The sequence below is a fragment of the Grus americana genome, chromosome 2 (assembly GCF_028858705.1).
Source record: "Grus americana isolate bGruAme1 chromosome 2, bGruAme1.mat, whole genome shotgun sequence".
Lineage (NCBI taxonomy): Eukaryota > Metazoa > Chordata > Aves > Gruiformes > Gruidae > Grus > Grus americana.
The window spans coordinates 92,934,706-92,960,051 of NC_072853.1; the positions used below are offsets into that span (position 1 = coordinate 92,934,706).

General features: G+C 41.9%; 1 protein-coding gene across 1 annotated transcript in view; it reads right to left on the minus strand.

The window, feature by feature from the left end:
• Positions 1-6,461: 6,461 nt before the first annotated feature.
• The window catches only part of DUSP22 (dual specificity phosphatase 22), a 43,553-nt gene continuing 24,668 nt past the window's right edge, over positions 6,462-25,346 (minus strand). Inside the window, exons 4-7 of the mRNA XM_054815737.1 lie at positions 20,221-20,270; positions 14,790-14,864; positions 13,124-13,295; positions 6,462-10,263 (exon numbers count right to left, since the gene is read on the minus strand). Of these exons, the coding sequence (XP_054671712.1) occupies positions 10,078-10,263; positions 13,124-13,295; positions 14,790-14,864; positions 20,221-20,270 (483 nt within the window). The 3' untranslated portion in view covers positions 6,462-10,077. The remainder of the gene's footprint in view (positions 10,264-13,123; positions 13,296-14,789; positions 14,865-20,220; positions 20,271-25,346) is intronic.

The window sequence follows — 25,346 nt, forward strand, 5'->3', positions numbered from 1 at the left end:
CGGTTTATCCAGTTCACCAGTAAACCACGGCACGGGTCTGTGCTCAGCTCAGCCAGAGCTGGGCAGGGTCATCAGCTTAGCCCTGACCTGGCTCTGGCATTTGGACCCAGCTGCACCCGAGCTCACGAGCCCTCTGGGAAGCCAAGGCATGTCCTGTGCTGATGCACGGAGCCAGCTGGGATGCTCACGCAGTCAATCCTTCTCGCTGTGCAGGTTTTACTCTGGGTGGTAGATACACAATCATATCTATTACCATTTCCCAGGAGAAGATGACCATTACATGCAATTTCATGGTCAGATACTTCCTTAAGGCATCATCTTGGTAGTTTCTATTGAAATGGGATTTCTAGTGTCTCACCCTGTCCCTTCTCAAACAAAAGTACTCCGTAACTGCAATCTAGCACTACTTACAGAAGCTCCTGCTTGCTTTAATTGCAATTGCTTGCTTAAAATACCCACTGCTCATTTGCCCTCCCTCTCCCCCCAACATGCACACAGGTGGAAATTCTCTTGCTCAGAGGTTCACAGGACTTCATGAAACATGAAATGAGAATAAGGCTTGTTTAAAACAACTACTAATGCCTTTCTTCTGTGGCCCACAAAGTGTTCTTGTAACCAAAGCCACAAAAAAGGAGGTATTTTTAAACAAGCCGTGCGGATTGATTCACTGATTACTGTCTCTTCCTCCCCATTATTGTTTCCCATCAGAGCTGGCAAATTATTCTCAGAGCACTTACCAAACCATGCTCTCCCTACTCTTACCTCAGCTATTTCCGCAGCCCAGCCCTCACGTGGGCTATTTTCAGCTAGGTAAATCATCTGTTCGTTTCTAACCACCCTAATATACACACTTCAAATTAAAAGTGGGTAAAACTGTTTGACTTCATTGAACAAATGAACACCACAGAGTTCAGCAACCATCGTCATTCGGTCTCGAAGGGAGGGAGGGAGGCAGGCCAGCCCGGCGGGACTAAACCAGTCCTAATCACCCAGCTTAGTCCTGGAAGCAACCAGAGGGAGATCCAGGAGACCTTGGCCATCAGTAGAAAGACAGAGGCTTCTCTGATACACAGTCTGGATTTACTCTGGTTCAAAGTTAAAGGGAATTTTCCTTTTTAACAGAGGTGCCCACACCAGGCGCTGCAAGTTCCCCAGCCCTGCCTGAAGTTCAATGTGTTTCGAGGCACTGAGGCTCCCAAATCACTCAAACTGATGAAGGGAGGGTTGGTCACCATGCGCTGACCTTCCCCCAGAAATGACCTGAGAAGCAGCGCTGACTGCATTTCACGCAAGTGCAATGCATTCAGAGAAAAACAGCTAAGTCAAGGGGGAGTCCCCTTCCTCTGCTGCCTGGAGTTTCCAAGCTGTCTTTGGAAATGAATCAAATTCATGTCTTCCATGAAACAGTCCAAAAGTAGCAGCAGCAGCTTGGCCAAAGAGGCACTAATTTTTTTCCTCCTCCAGTTCTCATCTGACAGAGCAGCTTTTATTAGATATATTCTCCATATGCACTTTCTTTCCAGAACAAGCCTAGGGGAAAGTCAGGACATCGCGTTTTTCTGGTGTCATAATCACACATCCAAAGTATAGAAAATAGTGGAGATTCCCCCCCCGCCCTTTTTTTTTTTCTTCTCGCCTGCATACTTTTTCCTGGAGTGCACAGAGCATCTCTCAGCACACGTATCACAGGTCCTTACCACGCTACGTTTAGGTATTCCAATGCTCTAATTTTTTCCACATGCTATTCCTCCATTCCGCCTCCACTTGCCTCCCCTCCCCTCATCATTCTTGACATCACAGGCGTGTTACATATTCCTACCATTTAATTTTCACCTGAGATTTTATGTTCAACAGATGCACCTGTGGGATGAATTTTGTCTAGGGCAGTCATAACCAGAATTGCTGTGGACATCTTCAGCTTCACTGCACCTTTTTATCATGTAGAAGTGATGACATCTGCATTTCATGTAATTCATGTTGAAATACAGCAGCCAGTACCTGGAGAATCAGACCTTGATTTTTCCTGATTCCCATCAGCACCCAACCACCGCCCTGCGCAGCGCAGCACTTCTTCCCAAGCAGGTGTGGACTGAGGTGTTAGGAATAAGCAAGAAGCCACCAGAGCTCCTTGCCCTGCTTCGGAATCTCTGTTACAAAAGTATTTGAACACCCCTCAGATGGGGAGCAGATACCCCATTTAACAATACACAACCAACAGTGATGCAGTGCTTTTCATCGGAGGCTTCACAGAGCCATACCAGGGAAAATCGTAGCACTTCTTTCTTCCCCATTTTACTGGGAAAATTAAGCAAACCAGAACCGAAGCAACTTGCCTAGTCACACAGCAGATTGCAGATTTGGGAGCAGAATCCCAACTGCTTGTCAGTCCAATATTTTATGGATGGGACAAAGGTGGCTGCCTCTCAATATGCCTTTTGATAAGCCAAAACCCCAAGACTTCCGAGTCAAAAAGGACTATTGAACTTCCTAGCCTGTCTTACTGCATCGCAGGTGCTCTTGTAACCCTTTCTATGCCACTTTGGAAATTTATGGGCGTATCAGGGATGTATAATTCTAAGGGAGAAAAGCCCGGCTAGAAATACGTGAGATCTCGCAAGACAAACATTTCCTCCAGCGCAATCAATCTGATGTAAGGTGACCACCCCGGGGCAATGAAGGTCAACTCTAACCGTGTCAGAGGCCTCGCCTCAGTCCCTTGAAAGGAAAATGCGGTTAAGGAAGAGAAGGAGTATTTAAGATCCTTCCAGTGACAGCAAAGTCCAGAGTGCTCTTGCAGTGAATTAGTACATTACTATACCATGCTCTGGTGGGTTTTGTATCGTGACAAATCTTTCCCCGTTCCTCCCCCAAACGAATGGTTAACAGTCATGCAGCCTTACCCAGCTGAGAAATGATAGAGTTATACTTGCACAGCCTCCAAGATCTGCAGAAATGCAAATGGTTTTCAGTGTTCTCAAGCAGCAGAGTCATTTTTTTTCCCCGGGGTAAATGGTAGCACTAGCCAGTAAAAGCCCAACCAGTTCACTTGTGTGCAATGGAGGCACCTTCTGCATCTTGCAAACGGGCCCAGGCTGCAGCCTTCTGCAAGAGGGATGCTTTAGAGGACACAAGCTGTTGTATGACATACCCAATCTTCCAGTGGAATGGAGATCTTTATCAGGTCTGATAAGAACCTCACTGCAAACCAGACATTATCAAGTAAATAAGTTACCTAAGAACACAAGAATCTCACGTTTAAAATCTGAGGATTTGACCAAAGCTTGCATAGCACTCAGGTTTAAGTTGGGTTTGGGGTTTTTTGTTTTTCTTTTCTTCTTTTGAGACACTCCAGGATTACTTAAGTAGTTTTGCTGGGAAGTTACACACTGCAGACTTACTTGCAAAGACTTCCAAAATGCAACCTTTGTGAAAACATGCAGTGAGCATGCAGAAACACAGCTGTAATTCTGACATCTTCAACACACACTTTCGCTAAACACAGGGCAGAGTTTTCCCCCGCTTACCAGCTTTCAACAAAGTCCCACCTTCCTTTAAAAAGCAAGGACTGCAGAGAATCAAGCAAAAGGCTGCTTGTAATCCCGTAAACCTGTATCTGATGCTGGTCCACCAACGAACATTGCTTTTTGGCATACAAATAGAAGTTAAATATCCCTCCTTAATTTTTTCAAATGTGAGGTTCACCGCTGTCATGGAGCAGTGTTACTTTTCCAAAACATCCAGTGCTGCACAGTAGCCCGACTGCCACAGAAAATGATGACATCCACAGAAGTCATGGCAGGCTTGGCAGACAGCCACCATCATAACAGGACTGATGCACAAACAGAATCATATTTGTTAACATAATCAATCAAATCAGCAACTGCGTAACATAAGGATTTTTATTACTACACATTTACAGGAAATAAATTGTTTGCAAGCCACACGTTAGCACTCACTTACCCTGACTCAAGAGTTCTCGGGATAAATACCAGGATAATCACAAAACAACAACAAAAAAGAAAAATAGGGGAAACGAAGAGATTCAAGAAATTGTAACAAAAATCCCACCCCCCTGTATCTGACAAATTAAATAAAACTTCACTTGCTTTCAGAGAAAGAAGGGAAGAGGAGGAATCAGAACTCAGACTTTCAAAGGGTCCATTCGTAAATGCATCTGCCCAGACCTAGAACTGTGCTTTGCTAATGCCTGTGTGACCAAGTGAGCAAACAACTTACAAACACTTTGCACTTTGAGTAGCTTGGATGTCTTGCTTCTGATTCTCTCTATTCATAGTTCGATGAATAATGAAGTGTACAAACCTGCACATGCATCACTGCCTCAACTGAAATGGAAACTGGGTGCAGGTCTGGCTGAAAATCCCGTTTTTTGAGACTGCTTGCAAATGCATTTTACTCCTAGTTTACTGCAGATGCGTTCAGCTCACACGAGCAGAATCGAGTCTCCCACAAGGACTGAGCTATGCGGTAGTTCAATGGCAAAAAGGCACCTCCTGCTCACACTTCATTACATGTCTACTCCTAATAATTACACTAGAAACTACATGGAAACTACAGGAAGTCATCTTGCTACTCACAAGCTACTCACTTTTGGTAAAGTACAGTTTGCATAATTCACTAGAGCAAAGGCAAACCTAAGCTTATGCGCATTCAAACACGTATACAGACGAGTGAATAATTCTGGACAGCAACTAACCGTAGCAATGAAATAGTTAAATACACGGAGCTGGGGCACATGGAAAACGAGAGCCACATTTAAAGCTCTGCTGAGAACAATGTGTGAAAATAGCTGTTTCTGTTGCATGCTTTGTGTCTCCAGGGGTTTCTACAGAAACACTGTAGAATGCAAGATCATCTTCCTCATGCTATCTAGTATTTTCTAGAGAATCTTCATCATTTTCCCTTCGCCAGTAAAATCTTCTTGAGGAGATGGAAGGACGCTCATAATTTGCTGGCAAAGCCCAAACTCCTTGTCAGGTTACGAGCACATCTAAGGACACGTGGGTTTGTCCTCTCGTTCCCTCCATTTGCTGCATGGAGGGACTGGACTACATGAATCAAATCAGAACTGCCATTTTCTACAACTCAGGACAGCTACATATAACATTGAATCATATGAGAGAGTTGGGAAGAGTTGTATGGCACCATGGCTGCAGCACAATTTTTACATGTGATTTGGATAAAAATTGCCCTTGAGAAGCACTGAGCTGTCAAAAGGAAGACAAAGCAGCAGTGCATTTTTCATTTGGAAACTGCTGTTCTCCTTTGGGGGTAGGGGGAGGCCTCCTCTAAAACATAAGACATTTTCCTAATTCAGAAGAGATTCTATTTTAAACATGTTTTCTGTCTCATCAGTGCTATAGCACATATATCTAAGACATTACTATGGATAATAGATGGGAGAAAGGAGGTAATTGCATAACTAATTCAAGCTGCAATTCATAGCTGCAACACACATTAATAAAACCAGACCCATCCCACTTACACTGGAGATGAACTGAAATATATTATGAACAAGGTGCATCTTGCACATTCAAAGCTACCTATGGACACAGTAACTTTATTCTAGTGGAGGATACTATTAATTAGTTGAATCCTTGAGATCCCTTAGGAAACTCACACATTCCCAGCAGTCTATAAACTAATGAGTGCTGGGAGAGGGAGGAGAGGAGGGCAAAAAAACCCAAACCCCATTGTGCCTGAGCATCCAACTTTGCCTTCGTGATGAGGGAGTCCCACTGCAAGAACACAGTTCAGCCTTCAGCAATGACTAAAGCGGCCATGAGATCTGGCTACTTAGGCATGACTGATTATACTTTCAAGTTGGTGGGTTTTTGGGGTTTTTTTGGTTAGGTTTTTTTTTTTTTTTTGATTGTTCGAATGCCAGAATTACCCTCTTAGCAGAGGCAGTGTCAAAGCAGAAATTCAGTGTGTTATCTTTGGGAATTTAAATGGGGCTTTTCCCCTCCTTACACTTGAAGTATTTAATTTCCCCCCCCACTCCGAGAATCATCATCTACCACTTACATCAGCTTCCTCTGACAAACCACTGAGAGCCTCGAGTTTTGGCAGTCTGTAAAACAGCTGAGTTTTACAGCTAATTAAGCCTAAACCAGTGTCCTATGGAAAAGGTATTTCAAAAGATTAAAAAATGTGGATTCACCATATACCCTGTGGCAATGATGGGCCAGCAACAATAAATAGAGTGTGCAACATCCTCTTGTGCCACTACTATCAAGAGACACTTGTGCTGCAGATTCTTGAACTCACCTGGAGAACCTGGTGGAGAGAAGAAGTCTCAAGAAGCCTGTGTGCAGGAGAAACAAGTAATCTAAATACCAAAATGAGTTCATCCTCTACTCTTACTGTACCTAGAGGGATACAAACAGTAAGCAGAAGCCTTCAGACACTATTACTGATTTCAAGAAATACACAAGCAGATCAGGTGTTAACATTTACTTTTATTTATAAAAAAATTGTAGAACGTATTAAATACAAACATTTGGAAAAAGCAATCAAGGCTTCGCTAAGATGCCCAGGAAGAGGAAGACAGAGAATCAAGAAGCTTACCAGGTTTAGAGTTTTTAAACTAGCTGAAGTAATTACTATAATTTTTCACTGACTTCTTTATAGGCAGTGACCATTATAGCAACCAATGTTATTACTGTCCTTTTAAAAAAAACAGAGATATGATTTGCCATATCTTCCCACTCAACCACAAAACGTAAGGAAGCAACTCTTTCCAGGTTAAAAACCAGGGTAATAAATACTAATGCATTTACCCATTACCTACATTGTATAACACTAAACATTTGCTTATAATCGCACATGGATATCAAGTTTACCCCCCCAAAAAAGTCGATTATACATTTCAAATCTGGATATCCAATAGGGTGTTATAAACTTTATACATTTTCCAGTGAACATCAAACTGAGGACAATGTTTTGAAATACAGAAACAGAATAACTGAATGCATCATCTACACTATAAAGGCCAGCTACTGAGAGGTGGACTGGGGTCTGGTCATGTTCCAGATAGCTGGAAAGTCCTACAAACTGCCACTGGAAGGCTGGTTGGAAGACAAATCACGTCACTTTCTCAGTCTGTGTTAGCTCCTCTCCCTTTCTAGAAAGCCAAAGGTGAGAACTGTAACTACTCTCTCTTATGCACCTTGTGGTAATAAAGGAGTAAATGCTATCATTCTGCTTCCTACATGGGCAAACCAAATTCAAGTTTTCTTAGTTTGCTGCTGCTCTTTTACCACTCTTAGATGTAGTATGCAGTACGCACAGCCCACTAAGCAAGATGTAGAATGAAGATGCTACAGAAAATACCTCTTCTGTCTTAAAAAAAGGAGAGAAGCACTTGCTAACAATATGGCACTCCCCCCGTCTTCCTGCTTTACCCTGTATCTGCTTTCCAGTTGCAGCATAATGCACATGGATGCGGCTATATGGCACTAAAGCCAAGCTCAGTTCTCAAAAAAAAAAATTTCTGTGACTGACACTTTGGGGACAACCAAACTATTAAAAAAATCAGTACAAAATGATCTTGAACACATGAACATTAACAGGTGTATCCCATTCTGCCTTGTATTTGTCAGAATAGAAAAAAGTAATTGCCAACTTACCAGCACTCACATGGTTACTGCCGCAAGGACGGGAATGCCAGGAATGTTATGGCCTACATATAGTTGGCAGTCAGCTACAGGATGGACTGACTGGATACCTGCAAGAGCGTAGGCAGAATGCTTTTGACAAACCCGCCCTTTGTGGACGGGCTGAAGTTGCACTACATATCCTACTGTGAGTAGAGGGCTGAACAAATGGACCAGCATCCTGAACACGTGTTCAGACCCCGTCACCAAGGGAAGTGTTTTCCAGTTACCACATCCACTCTCAGAGGCAACTGCCAACGTGGCCACTGCTGTGCTGGAATTCCTAAACAGCCAATTATTGGCAGATCAACATCTTTCAGAAAAGCCAAATACTTCTGTTACCAGGCAAACACAGAACAGTTGCCAGATATCCCAAATAGGTAGTGGTTCATTTAGCTACAAGCTTGAAAACAAAGTAAATTCCAGCACCTTTCCCAAATCCAACAGCATCTCTTACTGCAACACGGACATGATTATCCTGCTCTCGCTGTGTTCAGTACACCTAAAGCACTTGGTGCAATGAGAACCCTGATGAAGGCTTGGACTCAGATGAAATGGTCAGGCCAGTTCCACGCCATTCCCTTTTTTATTTCCCGAACCATGACAGATATTTTTGGAAGGTATCTAACAACAGATAATTTAACAGCCAGAGGTCACTTGACCCCAAAAGCCTTGCTCCCATCCAAAGAATTCACTGCCACCAAAGCAAGCAGGAAATCACATGAAGAGGGATTTTTTAAAGGAATGGGAGGTCAGAATACCAAAGAAATTGAGAGAGACAACAGTCTATTTAGTATGTTGACTGCCTCTCACTCAGTGCTCAGCTTTTTCTATGATATAGACCACATTTAAACAAATGAGGGGTTTGGTTTTGTTTCTCTTTATGAAATATCCTGGCTGTTTGGGAGGTATTTTTTATTTTCTGGATCTTCAAGAAAAATAGGCCTTTCACCCTCTGAGTCAAAGACAAGAAACCATGATCTTGGCATCAGTGCCACCCCCCGTTACACTATCAGAAATCAATACACTGCCCAACATCCCTGGTGACATATTTGAAGTCACACTCTTCGAATACACTTGAGTCAGGCAACGGCTCCATTCCAGAAACACACACAGTTATCAAGAGCAGAGTATGGCCCCTAGTTTTAACCTAGTTTAAAATGTATTTTACAAATGCATTCCTACAAATCTGACCACAGCAAAATATATAGTGGTTGTAAAATGGCAGAAAGTTAAATTCAAACAACTCAATTTTTAAACCAGTGAGAAATAGGGGCAAGAAAACAATAAACTTCTCAAATACAGACATTGTGAAATATACATGCGCACACTCTCTCACACACACACCCCCCCCTCCACTTACTTCACTCAGTGTCAGATTAAGATTACACAAGGCAATTTTCAAGGTTGCATTTACAACCACAATGACAAGAACAGCATTTTTGAGGTAGCTGAAGTCAAAGAGCAAACCACAGCACAAGCAAAGAAACAGGTGCTCGCACTCACACCGAGCCCACTCTTTGGAGACACGTTAGCATGTGCGCAGGGGCATGTGTTGAAGAGGCACGTGTTCCACGGGGAATGAAGTTCAGCGGCGCTGGAGACCTGATAAATGATTCTCCAAAGAAGCTTATGTTGGGAGACCAGATGCACAATCAAGGGACCACAGCTTAAATCACTGCACATCAGTTGAGCTGTGGTAACAGTCTCAGTGCTTTTGGTCTGTGGCAGTTCTACCGACAGCTCTGTCTCACGTGCACTGAAGCAAGTGCAACTGTGGCAGTTGAAGATGTTATTACTCAGAGCTGTCTGTCCCACTTCTCTCCTAGATGCTACTGTTGGTAGAAAGGTACATGTGCCCAAATCTCACCTGCTCCAGTTTACAGCCTAGCATTCAAGTTCAAGCCCACCTCCACGGTATGACTTGCCAATGAACTGTGAACAGGAGCAGCAGAGATGCAGACTTGAGTTCCCTTCTTCAGCTGCAATAACATCTTTGCCACATTAATAGCACAGAGATGTCAAACTGCCACAGCCTGAATCACCAGACTTCATCTCTCGGAGCCCTTTGCTAGCCTACAACGAAAGGAGTTGAGCTGACCTCACAGCAAATGCCAGGCAATGTGGGCATAAGGGAATAATAGCTGTGGCTGGCTGACACACTGGCTTGGCCACAGTAATTGGATCGTGTCTCTGGGCATACACAGAGCTTGATCCTGCCAAAATTATAAAACTGTGTCAAACACACTCATACACACACACAATGTAGTATTTTCATCCAGAAGCTTTCCACAAATCAACTGTTTGCATGATTACTGCTGAGAGTCTTGAAGATGGGATGGAAATTATGGCAAGATGTTTTTCAAAGGTAGAAAGAAAAACAAAAATCAACCTCCTACGATTAGGTCTCTGTTGTATAGTTGCTGTATGAGAGAGATGGCACAGATGAGAAGTTGTTATTCCACTGTCTTCCACCAGTATTCTGCTGCAACTCTGCCTGCTCTTTATATTTGCTCAGAAGATTTTTGGCTTCTTGCAGATCCTGAGAAGAGTTTTCCCCATATTCTTCTTTCAGCCACTGCCTGAACTGCAGAAATTGAACATACATATACAATATGATGAAACAATAACATGATACTGATGCAAAAGTAATACTCCCTCCTGTCCTACAAAATTTCAAGAGCCTTTAAGAACACGAGTAGTTTAAAGAAAAGCACACCAAATATTGCATTGTCCTTCAAGAGCAGCACAGAATACACAGGCACAAGAACACACATTTGAAATCACTGAGATCCCTTGCATCCCCTAAAATGACACACTTGCATAACAGCTTGGCTGACTAGAGTAACAGAGGGTAAGGAGCACCCACCAGGCAAGGACATCCTGGTCTTAAAAGCACCCTCCTCCTGTTGCATATACAACAGGATGAATAATTATGTAAGCTAATATGATCAGCCAACTTGCCCAAGTCACAACAGGCCGCAAGAAGGTTAAAGATCAGAAAGTGAACCACTCATATGGGTTTTTCATCCTGAGCCCACAAACATCAGTAGTAAAAACTGTACTGCAGGTATCAGGAAAGGTATCTTCTAGGAAGAAAAGACCAGGAGCTTTAAAAGCTATAGAATAGGACCCTGTATGTTACTGACATGAATAACTGAATCTGGTACATGGTAACAGATGTACTAGGTCCAGCTGAAGATCAGCCCAGCTCTGTATCCCGGTATGAGATTAGCCAGATATAAATGCCAAAGAAAGACCCAGGTAGTGGCATGGCAATAATGCTAGGACCTTTTCCCTGCTCATTTCCATAGCTTCCAGCCATTGTCAGCTCAGGTACTTTCAGGGGTGAGGCAGCATCTTTGTGTTTGATAGCAACAAACAAATTTTTCTGCCATGAGATCACTTTCTGAATGCACAAATTTTTACCATAAGATACATGGATGTCAACAGCTCCATAAGTACATATTGTATAAAAACCCCCTCCTTTTCCTTGACTGGGACCTGCCAATTGATAGCTCCCCCTCACGTTACAGGGAAGAGCAGAAATCACACCTTTTCACTTTCTCTAGTCCACTCAACCTTATAGACCTTTATCACATCCTTCTCTGTCATTTCTTTGCCAATTGAAGAATTTGAGTCCACTTAGTCATTCCTGGCAATCTTGATGCTCTTCCCTGCAGAAGCAGCAAGCAGACGCAGACCCCAGCTGTTCCGTCCCAGTGGGAATAATATTCCTGTGATCATTTTTCAAACCTTAACTTTCATAGTTTGGTCCTGCTTGGGGCTCATGGACAGCTTTATCCATAAGACCATTTACTAGGACATTGGGAGACAAGATCTCAACATAGTTAGCCCCCTCCCATTCCTAAAAGCTCGTAAGGTCCTGAGTCAAATCTGAAGCCTCAGGCTACCATATGAAGTTTGGAATCTGTGCAAACCATGTTGTGACCTTAGTGACTAAACCCCTTCCTGGAAGGCCAAGATCTAAAGGACCCCATTCCAGAAACCCCACAGGATACCACCCTATAGCAGCACAGCGAAACACCCGTGCTGCTGAAATCAGAAAAAAGTTCACGCCCTTGGCAGATGGCATTATTCCACTGAAATCAGGTGTGTAAACAGACACCTGCTAAGGATGTGGTTGCTGTTAAAAGACAGTAGGAAACTACAGCCCAGCCCGTGACTACAGGTGGATATTTCTTTTTGCAACCTACTGCCTCCCCCTCAGTGAAAAAAAAAAGGCAGAATGTGCCGTCCATGGTGGATGAAAAAAGAGAGACGTTACTGTCTTTATCAGGCTATTTGCATATAGCCTTAATTGTCATCACTGTTAGCCCAGACCAATTAGAGTAGAAATGACTGTAAGGGAGGAAGGAGACAAGTCTGGAAAGTCCCCCCCTGACTTTTGTCTCTTAAAAATCGGTTACTCTACCATTTACACCCGTTCCAAACGATCCAGGAAACATTCAGTTAAATATTAAAAAAACGCAAATATTTACAGTTGCAAACTGCATCATGCAAAACAAATGGTAATTTCTAAACTCTGAGCTTTCTGCAGCAGAATGACAGCGATGGAATATAAAAAACCCAACATCCTTTGCCCCGTGTATTTTGCTTTCCGATTTTGGTTTGCCTCTGTTGTTGTTGATTTAATAAGCACGACAGGCACAAGAGCCCAGAGAACAGCAACATGCTGAGCAATGGAAAATGGAGGGGACGGCCAGAGTAGGCTGTTAACATAAGTGGAAGTCACCAATCACCCACGGGGAGAAGGTATTTTGTGTGGGATGGTTCTTTTTAGGGTTAAGAAACTAATTTTTGTTTTATGAAAACCACTTTGCAGTCTCAGTGTTCCCTCCGTTCTCCTAGTCCTACAAAGCCTTCAAAGGGTCAGATTTGAGACTGTTCTACACATCAGAAAATTTATTAAGTCTCAGCCACAGAAGGTGGGGGGAACACAACATGTAAGTCATAATGAGAACCTGGTTTAACTCCTGGATAGCAGGAAAGAAATCATAATCAGAAATCTTTGCTTACTATTCCAAATGAATGTGCTGGGGGGAAAACCCACTATTTTTATGCAACAGGTACTTAGAGGTTGGTCTTTCTGCTGCGTTCTAAGAAACTCACTCTTTAGTTTTTACCTCCTCTAAAGGTGTCAGTCTTGTATAGTGCCTTAGCACACATGAAGCAATCACTGGATTGAGAGCACAGCTGGGCAGAAGGTGTTTAGATGTTATGCTTCATCTCTTCTCCCATCCAGCATTCCCTGATACTTTTGGTTCTATCCACACCTCCAGAGCAGAGCAGGCTTGGCCAAGAAGCTGCTCCCTCAAAGCAAAAATGGAGTCAGATAAACCACCCAGGCCACAACATGATGAGAAGTAGCCCACGATCTGACTTGGGGTCGCATTTTGCAGCCCATTTGTTTGTAGTTCATTCACCTGATCAACATCATGTTTTTCGAAGTCCTGTAGCTGCCTCTGGAAGCCCATGTTAGGATTGGCACAGGATCTCGCTGCACGGACAACAGACAGTGCATCTTCCCAACCAAAGTCTGTGATGGTCATGATGTAGGCGACCACCAGTGTTACGCTCCTGGAGACACCTGCAAGGCTGCATGAAAAAGGAAGCGCAATAAGATTGAAGTAGTGCTGTACTTCATCTATCACAGCTAAAAGCATTGGTTCCCAATGTCACAGCAGACTGCTGTGTTGCTTACCACGAGATACTACAATGTTTGAGTCAAAGGGTTTTAGTGCTGCTTTTTCAAACATATCAGAACAAATGTATGACAAGATCAAGAAAGTGGGTTCTGAATGGTAATTCATATGAGACTAGAAAGGAAGAAACAAGTATAAGTCCTCACAAAAGCAGGTGATAGCGCACACGTTCAAAGTTAGATTTGATTTTTAATAAGCTAGAAATAAGTCATCCACTTTCTTTTGCTTATATAGATCAGAGCAGTGAAATAAGACTGTTCCCTCTCCACCATGAATAAAGGCTTCAATTTCATGGGGCCGAAATGTACTTTAACCGAACTGCTGAAGTACAGATGTCTGGTTGCTTGAGTTCTTTTCCTATTTCTGGTATCCATGCACCGCGCAACTTCAACTCTCGGGACTCCGGTTGCCCCACATGAAGTGCTGGGATAAAGTAAGAATCATTCGCTATTACTGGTTGTACAGCACCGGACAAAAAACTCCCAGCTATTACTATTGCGTGTATAAAGAATGTGTTTGAGTTACATTTGTGTCAGACTCTTTCACTTGGCATTTCATGAACATTTTATGCTTTTGAAATGTTTCACAAATTTAAATATATGTATTTTAAAACTCTTATCAGGATTCAGACTAATTATCCCTCTTTTACATACATGAAGACTGACCAAATGACTCATGCACAGCCCTATCACGAGTCAGCAGCAAACTGAGGATTTATGCTCAGGGCCTGTGTATAAGTCCAGTGTTCAAATCATGAGATGACTCTGATTCCAGATATAGACTCAGATCTATCACTTGGACATACAACCAATAGCAGAGAGCAAGAAAAAACCCAGGGTGGGATTTCCTTTTCTACTCTCTACAGTCCCAGGAGCATCTCTCCAATTAGAGACTCGCTATTAACAAACGAACATTTGAATGCTTCAGCAGGTTAAAGAAAAAAAAAAGGGGGGGGGGGAAATTGATTTCTGCTTAGAGGAAATTTTTTTTTTTTAACAACTCTGAAATCACCAAAATAACCGTTATACAAACTAATCAAATTATTAGGATTATGGAAATAATCTTTAGAAATACAGTGATTAAAGTAATGGGAAAAAAATAATACATCTCTAGTCAAATCAATACTACAAAAAGGTTTGTTAAGAAGAATTTCTTGGGCTCCTTTTATCTCCAGACAGTTGCCCACTCCAGTGGGTCAAAAGTCCTAGCATGAGGCTTTAATGGCATCTGCAAATCTTTTGGGGCTCTTCAAATAAAGGGGGCATTTCAGCCCCAGAGGATTTTGCTATAAAATGGAGATGGACACTAACTCATCAGTAAAATGATGACCATCCAAATCAAGGTAGAGAAACCTTGAGGAAGTTTTTTTAGCAAGTGGTATACATACCAATGAACTAGGCAGCCTTCACCTGTAAGCCGGCACTCATGGATAAATTTGATGCTCTCTCTGAAATGCCTTGCCCTGAAAACAGAAGCAGAAGGGGAATAAAGAAAGTGCTCTATTTAGTAAAATCACTACTTAGAAAGAGAGAAATGTATCCGAAAGCTCACTTAATACTGTTTCTAGAATTTAGAACTGAATACAGGTGTATACAAGGTAAAAGTTAGTGTCTGCCACAAAATGCAAAACTCACTGGCATAGTTATTCTCCACTCGTACCTGAAGAAGAAATTGGTATCTTAGGCACTACAGTGTGATAAACATTAACAAACACTTTATTCTGATGACTGTTAAGTCTGTATTTCAGTTTGGTTTATTCCTCTTTAAACTAGTAACTTGACCTTGCATATGCTCAGATGTCAGACAAAACTCAGCAGGGCTACACAAACAGTTCTCAAGGTACATTGTCTCTCACAAAGAGATATCCACTACCTGACACCCAAACTTACACTTAACTTTGATTTCACCTCCTCCTTCAAACCACGTATTACGACACACCTAATGTTATGACTTTCTTCTTTACAATAGGAAAACTCTCCCTTTTGTCCCTGCTATGAAAAAAAATCTCAATTCAAGTCCTGGCTTCAGCTCCTTCCAGTCTCCTCCCCTCAGACTGCAGTACCCCTTCTGCCTGCCCTTATTCAGGGTGTCAGCCAACCCCCGCCTGCAGCCCACCTTTTTTAAAACAGTGGAGGAGAAAACATGGAGAAGATAAAGACTCAATTTACAAGCCATAAGGTTTGTGCTCTCATTATCCTTTACACATGCCTCTTCATTTTAAGTGGGGCAAGTCTGAAGGAAAGTAACTGGGCAGCTGTCATCATCTCAGCAAATCAGCAGCATCACCTCTTTGCATCCCAGTCCTGAGTTGCTCACCCTGCTTCTGCCTTTCAGATTGCAAAGCCTTTGGGGCTGCCTGCAATTTATCACAGGTGCAAGCAGTGCCCCTTAGTTCAACAGAGCTAGAGTTCACTGTGGCCTTTGAGTGCTCTTGCAATTTAGGCTTACAAGCAGTAGCAATGCATGCAGCACAGAGGAAAGAGCTTCTTAAGGGGCAGTCAGTACCACGTTTATTGGCAAAGACAAACCTGAAAGCACACTGCGCTCAACACCCATGAAACACAACGTCCTGTATTCAAGATGTTTCCTCTCTCAGGGTGAATATTATACCACAAGGTTAAAAGAAAAAAAAACCTCAGCCCAGCACCAGCAGCCACACAAAAATCAGGAATACCCACATAAAAGGAAGCTTCCTTTCCTGCACAACAGTGCAGCTGCTGATACTATAAACACTCAAAGCCTGGAGGAGGACAGTGATGCAACAGAGTGACAGTGCCTGTGGAACTTGCAAAGGCAATGATGTCTAAGCTGAAATATTCAAAAAGAGGGATCCCAAAGCACAGGACTCCCTCTCCGAGGCAGTTCTTGCATCACTAGGTACAACATGGAGAACACAGCTGGAGAAAACTTGAGTGACTTATTTGGAAAATCTCCAGGCACAATGCAATCCCAAGCTTTAGGATGGCATGTCAACTCAGGATTGTATGTTTCTCAAGAAACTGATCAAGTATGTGGGATGAGTGAAGAAGAGGGACAAAGCCTTACAAATGCATTTCTACTCAGACTGCCACTCCAAAACATTTTCACTGGCTGAGTTCTAACGAGTCATGGCACTCAGATCTGCCTGGGGAGCACGAGCAGCTTCACATAAATGAAGTCAGAAGACAAATGAGATGTTGGGCTGTGTGTGCAAGAGGCATTGCTATTGCACAATGAAGGAGCACTTATCTGAGATTGAACGGATTCAGTCAGATGAAATTTGGTTAGGGCTCGATTGACAACATCCCAATCTCATACACTCATCTTTTCTCTTTTTCTCTAGAAAATCTGGCTAACAGCACTGCTCCAAGCACCAGTGAATTCACTTCAATGGTCTAGCACGAGGTTTGGTTAAACACTTCAACGCTTCAGTCTGAAAAATATCTGCGAATGAGCATAGCACCTTTGCAAATTACTAAATATAGCTAGCAGTAAACTCCATTCACTCAGTTTTATTCACCCTTCCTTATTGCTGACACTTGGTCTGCTGAAAAACTGTCAAGTATAAGTGTTTACAGGCATTCATGAAAATGAGAAGACAAATAGCCAAGCTTAGAATTAGCACTGCTCTGTAGAACTATGGCTCTCCTCACCTCAAATCAGAGAAAAGGAGAAATGTATTCCTCTGCAACCCTATGGTATCAGGGTCTCTGCTGGCTCTAGACAACACAGTTGTCTAAACTAATTTTCAAAGTTATGGTACAAACCATATTTACATGAAAACTAAGACTGAGGACCAGTTAGCTGTCTGGCAAGTGCCACAGACACAAAGAAGAATGGCAAGTCTTACATTAACCACAGAACAGTTGATTATCATCTGTAACAGGAAAGCACTTGACAAATGCGTTGATTTGCAGCCTATTTGTTGGACTAAACAGTTACTTCAAGACAATTTATTACATGGTATCTGGCCTTTACATCTCCCAGCTTAAAGCTGGGTCCTGAACTGCATCATCTTCACAGTGGGAAAACACCACAGGAAGAACCAGTACAGTGCCCCTACCAGCATGTTGTAAATGTTCTCTAAACTTATGCATTAGCAAACTGGATAATCCAAAACTAGGCTCAGGGCAGAGTTATGATACCAGATCTACATATTCATTTGTTGCTAGTCAGACTTCTACAAATATTATAAAGGTTAAAAAGAAAGCATCCAAATCAGATAGGAAGAAGCATCTTGATGTTTCTTCCCTTTGGCAATGTAAATGCAACAAAGGTCCACCTAAATTTATTTTCTTAATAGGTTATCTGGCTTCTGTATTATCACCACTAACAACCTAACTGTTGGAGGTTAGTTCCTGAGAAACAAGTAGCCTAAGACAATTAGCTGGAACGGGACAGGAAGGGAAGATTTGATTTCTATAGAACTCACTTTTTTAGTAACAGGTTCTATAGGAGATGACATTTCTGGAGAAGTCAATAGCCCAATGTAAAATTCTCACGGTCCATTTAACGCCAAGGAAGCGCCTTGAGTCTCAAGAGCAACTGCTCGATTCCTGTGCTTGGTAGGTGCAGAACATGGAAGTGGAGGCAAGCTTTTGAGCATTTCAGCAAACACGCACATGTTAACAGGGGAATCCCTGCTGTATTTCCCTGGCAATTCATTCCTCTGAGGAAGGGACCTCTGCTAAACAAGCTTACTAGGAGTAAATGTGCATTACACACGTAAGAAACCAGAAGTCTCCCTCACATAAACTGAGCTGAAGTGAATTAAGAGCTCACAGTCCCAAAATTCAGTTGGACCTTATCAATCTGCCAAAACACAAGGACCTACAATACAGGAAGCTGCTTTCCCCCCCGCACCATCAGAATCCCTCTTTTGAAAGAAGAGGGTAGATACACAGAGGGACCAATTCCCTTTCCTGTTCCCCAGCTATCCCCCCCTCTGCAGAGGACACAGGCAGTTTGGTTAACTGCTCCTAGATAAGCTTGTGTCAAATCCTCACAGACTGAACAAAGACAGCTGCTTCTCGCTTTCAGAAGATTGTATGTGCAAAGCAAGCAACATTGCTATTTGCGAGCATCATGATTTGATTTTACTTGAAGATCTGGACTGTGTAAAGCAAAAAAGACAAATCAGTTACTCATCAAGTTTTATTTTAAGTGATAAAGTGTATCAGTATTAGAAGTAATGACGTTTGCTTGCAACCACCTGATACCAAAGCAAGTATTTTAGATGCCTGCAGCATAACAGAAACAATACTCATGCAAATACTGTATCTTCTTACTGAAGCTCTGAGAGCTTTGGTACTGCGCCAGACAGTTCAAGCGCTGGAGGTGGTTTTTCAATATAACTCCTTGATATTTAACAGTGAGGGAGGGGCTGAATTTTACATTGATTAACGTTCATCACAAATGCTGTCCTTTCTATTTCCATTCCCAACTGATCCAGATCTCTATTAACAAAGGAAGCAGATTTGCAAAACATTTTCAGAAATACTACATAGATCTCAGTATACCAACAAACAATTAATATGACAACATGTGAATGTTTCCCTCTAATCTCCTTTTTTTTTTTCTTTCTCAAAATGGATTTTCTAAAAAAATTATTTATTTTTATTTAAGCATTAAGGCCACAAAAGTTGTCCACGGCAAAGGCGGTTAGCTGTCTCCTTTCTCATTACAGACCTGTCTTGAAATTTAGGTGTTTGGGGTGTTGTTTGTTGTAGGTTGGGGGGGGGTTGTGTGTGTGGTGGATTTTCTTGAGGTTTTTTTCCCCTTCCTCTAAAATCACAAAAGAAATGCAGAATGAAAAGACAAATCACCACACATCAAATGCCACGTGGGAATCTTTCTAGGGTACGAGAAACACATATTCTAAAAATATCCCCCGAAAGCATGAGCCGGAATATTGCTGTGATGTGAGAGAAAAGCAGTGCTGCATTTCCTTCCGTACCTACCAGGCCTCTTTCAACTACTTGTTTCTCTACACAACTTGGTAGCAGGATGTGGCTGAAACCCCCCTCACCTCTCCCCAACATAAACAGTGAGCTCTAGAAGAAAGAGTTGGTCACCATCCAAGTTCCCTTACAAAACCTGTTTTGATTTCTCTTTGGAATCAAGACTTGCTATGCTCAATGGTTCAAAACACTAAAACCAAGGGCAAGTCAATTAGCGTTTCATGAATGTTAGCAGAGATGAGAAAGAGTGCGGATGGGACACTCTAGTTTCAGTACATATATCCCCAAGGCAAGAGTCACTACAGGGCAGAAACTCCCTGCTGTGCCAGTCTACTACTAAGAGCAGCAGGGCCTTCTAAGGCAGGTTCAAGAAGTCCAGAGCAGATAGTGGCAGGGGCAGTTTGCACACTGGAACTTTATCTTGAAGGCCCACTCTCAGGAATTTATTTCGACCCTTAAAGCACCAGGCTTCATACCTCTTTCATATATTTTCTTCTTGTTAATAGCTGGAGATAGTGCTAACAAAAAAAAAAAAAAAAAGAAGAACAGCCAAGTAAAAAGACTTACAAAAACAATGGCTATAATCAACTGGGACTAAATTAGGAGCAGACTCACTAAAGAATTCCTGAAGTTTAAGGCCACAAATGAAGAAGAGTGCTTACATACTGACCCCTCCAACAAACCCTTAGACACAAAAACGAGGGTCTGAATCAAAGTGGCTGGAATAAAGCATTACTGTGTTTTCTTAACGGATTAAAAACCACATTTGTATAATACTTGTGAGAGATCAGAATCACATCTTTCAGTTCATTGTAAAACAGGCATCACGGTACTGAGGGATTTCTGGGGTTTTGCGATTTATTTTTAAAGAAAACTTACAAGTTCTGCGAGGGTGAGTCAGCAGCAGGAATGCACAGATACTTCACTCCCTGTGTAAAGAAGCAAAAAGGAATGAGAAGAAAATATCCAAGTTAAATACATTTATCTACCACCGTGCAAGTCCTGCTATAGATTGGTGCAGTTTTATTGACTTTGAGGAAGGCACACCATTATTCAGACAGAGATCATCTCTATGCAGAAAGGTTTTAAAACACTGTTTTCACATCTGCTTTGTTGCTAAGACACCAGCACAAAGCTTAGTCATGCTTATCCCCAGGCCCAATAGCAAGCTTTTTTAAAACAGAAGTATCTTTACTAAAAAGGTCTAAACCTCTTTCAAAATCTCATTCTTCTTACATTTCTAGTAAATTGCATCTTCTCCTGCCCTTCCCTTTCTCTGAACAGATGCCACAACCTAAAATTGTGATAAGCAATTTCTTTGGATCCTGCAAGTGTTTTTATTTACCTGGTTGATAAACCAAACAAAATGCATTTCAGAGAAGAAACATGTTTGTGACATGGGGTTTGGGTTTTATTTTTTGGAAACTTCAAGGACAACCGTAAAACTCAGTTTTCTTCCACAAAGTCAGCCTCACATTCTTAGTTAGCTATCATAATAAGTTACAAGATCAATTAGGGAAGTTAGATAACCATTTCTGATGCATTAAAAATGTTACTGGGTATATTTAAAACACCACTATAATCATACACTGCTGTTTTGCATTGTCAACGCTCATTTTAACTGTCATTTTATTTTCAAAGCTTATTTTGCTCCTATGACTGTGAAGAAAATGACAACTTCTGAAAGCATATTTAGCTAACTTCTCAAACAGGACTTCCAAGAATATAGATTGCAACTCAGACAAAAACTGTATCATTCACTGGAAGTCTTTCGACTTATCTCAGATGCAGAGTTATGAATTTGTTAGATGCACTTGTAAAGACAAGGATTCACAGCAAAAGGTACACCATAAAATGCACCTCAGTTTATGTTTCTGTAACAATGCAGACCCCTGTAATAATCCTGCACAGTCAACAGCACACGGGAAGTCACACATTTATCTATAAGAGATCCTTTGCCAACAAGATAGAACACAACATGAACCTACCAGGCATTTCAATTGCCAGCTGCGGGGGGAAGGGCAGGGGAATTTGGGGGAATTTTCATTGCTCAACTCTGGTGGCTACCTGAGACAGCATCTTCTCCACCACCACCTTTGCTTTGCTGGCTCAGGAACTCCTCTTTAATTTCCCCTACATCCACTTTGTTACTTCACTTGCCATCTTACACCAAAGAGCAATCCCTTTTATAAGAGGTCCTGACCTCTGGCACTATGATACACCATCATGATAATCCTCTGCAAGATGCATGAACTTCACCACTATGTCAGAAAGGATGTGGTGATACCTCATCCCCATCTCTTCACCACCACTTACACATGGCACCAGCCATTTTCTCAACCCACAAGAACCCCTTCAGCCAGTATCTTCACAGCCACACAGATTTGAGAGCCTGCCCTGTCCCCTCCGTGCCTTCCCAGACTTCATTGTTCTGACAAGCCACCCCCAGCATGCCACAGCTGGAGCAGAGTTCCTACTGTCTATGGCCTTCTGGTTTGGGGAAGGCAGAGCCAGAGTGAAGGCTCCTAAGTGTGGAGATGGAGACGTGGCAGTGCCTGACGAGGGAGAAGGCACCATCAGGCCAACACCAAGCCAGTGACAGCACGTGGCATTTTGCGTGAGAGCTGCATGGCAAAACACGGCCGAGGGGAGAGAGAACGAAGGCAGTTTGCAAACCAAAGCAGCTTGCGGCCGGAGGCAGCGGCTTCCACAAGTAACAGTCCCTCCTGCCTTCTGTCAGGAGAAGGGATGTCTGCAGTGGGAGACCAGGGTGGCTCCACAGCCATAAGCTGATCCACAATGGCTCGCATGGATACGATCATTTAGAAAGATGATGGAGCAGTAATTGATAGGCTGCTGAGCCAAGGATGATAATTATATTGTGACAGATTAATTACGATAATAAGCATCTTGTATGATGCATCTGAGAGATTTATCTCAGACACTAGTATCACTTCAAGTGAGTCACTCCAGTAGAACAAGGGCCTGTGACCTGAAAGCAAATTTACACGCTATTCTTTTCCCCACACCTCTAGACAACTCCATGCCACTAACTCTGCACCACCAAGGGAAAAAAAAACTGGAAGAAAAGCAAAGGCAGGAAATGGGTTAACTCTGGAGCGCACTACGTGCCAGAAGGTTTGCTCCTCCAGCATCCACTGACGCAAGCTGTGCCACAGATTTCAGAAGCTACGGCACAGGCTGAGTGCAGAGGGGCTTTCAGATCATGTTCACTTTAAAAGCAGAAGTAGCACCAGCACAAGATTAAGACCCACAATGTTCTTTTTTTGTCATGGCTGGCTAGTTCCCACTACCGCAAGCAAGCATGAAACTAGCCTATGAGAGACCGCACATGGTACTGAATGGCTCATCCAGAGCCTGATCCCGAGGCCTTCAGCACTTACAACTTCTAGTGAAGCCCACAGCACTCTTCTCTCTACTGTACTTGCAAATGCTCGCCATCAGCCTATTAGCCTTATCAATACAGATTTTCAGATGGGAGATGGTTAAAGTTACTGGAATTTGGTATTTTGACCGATGCGTGTCGCTCGTATGGTGTTTTTGGAAGGCTGTGGTGATGGACTCCTCCCTGTGAGCAAATAATCACACACTCAACTCAGAAATAGTAAGAGGTGGGATTTCAAAAGTACTGTGCAGTGACCTGACTCCCACAAAAATCAACAGTGAAACTCTCAGTGCCTTTGACCCAAATGCAGTTTGGCCAGAGTCAGTAACTCCGGAGGATCCCACCCTACTATCAAGTTTTGCTTCTCTTGGTTGAAATAACAGTGAAAATAAATAGGATCAAATATCATTCATCGTAAGTGGACACACAAAATACAACACCACCACAAGACTGTATGGGGCAGGTATTCATAAATGAGACTTCAAGGCATTCTTCTGTGTAGATATTCATATGTTGATTGCTGAAATTAGCTTTTCCTCACACATGCTGGATAGACTTTCTTTTTTTAAACATACTGGCAATAGGAAGATACTTACTGAACACTGCTGTCTGAGACTGTTTTTTAAAAAAACCCATAATATTATTTGTATATTTGTGCCCCAAGACACTGCTGTCCTTCCTGTGTACATAACCTGCAGATAACATCTAAGAACTGTCCCAAAGGGACCTTTCAAAGCAGAACAGTTTATGCCAACTGCACAAGTAAATACCTACATTTTAGATGGTGTACTAGCATGCAAGAGACATCACTGTTTTATTACCTAGCAGTTTGTTTGCCATTCTGAAACTGCAAAGCATAAGATGTAAGAAGGCAACAATCACTGAAACAGTGACTAAAACAGAGTGAGCTAAATCAAAAGATTGTTGAAGAGTCAAGCAGACCAGCTCTTAGTGAAAATTTCAACATGCTCCAAATCAGTACCTGGTCTGCAGTTTCATTAACTAAACTTGAATCTGGTTGCAAATGCAATAGCCAAAGTTGAACCCCAAAACTGCATATTAATAAAGATGGGAAGACAACATACAAATTTGATGTCAAGCATATGGAAGTCTTTATTTATTAATTTATTTTTAAATTAACTGTTTTGTTCCCTAGGAATGACAGTTCTCTAAAAATTATTCAGCGGAGGAAGGACAGAACAACTCAAACCAGGTATTGTACCACTTCTCCTAAACACGCTACATTAGGTGCCACAGAATAGCTAAGTCATCCCAAAACATGGCATTTCTTCAAAGCAAAGAGAAAAGCTTGCCATTATAAAAACTGATGAAAAGAGAAATATTCCTTTAGATCCTGCATGAAGTAATACATCCACTTTATTTATTGAATACTGCTGCTAATATATTGTTATCCAAACATTTCTTCAGCTGACAGCTGTGTCAGTCATGTCTTATCCCTCCAAACAAGCTTTTTCCCAGATTATCCATTTAAAATAAATAAATCTAACCTTTGTAATTAAACAGCAGTTATGTATGTTCTTAGGTAATAAACCATTCCATACATATGGAATATGTTCAACCCCAAGCTCCTAGGTCAGTGAGATGCTGAACACATTTTTCTTCTGCTCATCTCGATTCACTACTACTTTCCACTTGTTACTTTTAAGTCATTGCTCACTTTCCTTTCTCCAATCACCTTTACCACCAAGCACTTCTACCCTCCAACACACACACACCTCAACTGTTTCCTTATTATTCACATGATGATCCTAACTGATGCCCTCAAACAAGAGCAGCAGTCCCATTTCTCTCGATGTCTTTAACTCGTTAAGATTACCTAAACAAACCCAAACAGTAAAATAAAATATAATATAATTTACTTTTGTGTTTTCTGTTTCAGCAGAGTAACCACCAAAACTAGACTTCTGTCTCTCTTAGGCCCTGAAACTAAATGCTACAGTTAAACCGATACAGTGAGAGCTAACAAAACTAGAGCAAGTATTCCGATTTCAAGATTGTCAAAGTTGAAACAAGCGAGAGTTAAGTAAAATTTCTAAAATTCACTGTTATTTGAGAAACAACGACACTACTTGCAGAATTTCATCACAGATTCTAGAACTAAGTCAGTTCTGCTGCAGTGAATATCAAGGTATTAAAACCAAAAAGGTTTAGGTGCACGGATATACATGCAGAGGTTTTACGCTACAGTTAATAAGGTATTCATGGAATTGCAGTCATTTTCAAATTTCTAATTATTTTAGAGGTCAATATAATAAGATTGGAAACTGAACAGTTATCTCACATTTGGAAAAGTCAGTATGACTATAGAACACCACCTCCCTAATACCACTAGCTTCTAAAAAAGGTAATTATATCTTTGTTATTAAATGCAGTATTTCGTGGAGGCTCAGGAAACATAACAGTCCAGTTTAAGGAACACACTGTTTCTATTCTACTTACTTATAATCCATTTAAAAAGACTCCAGCCTCTTTTTAACTAAACTTGTAAAAACTGGCACTTGGGTTTTTTCAGTACAACATGTAGAATTTTGCAGTAGCAAAATGACACATCTACAAGCACTACATGTCAGATAATGGG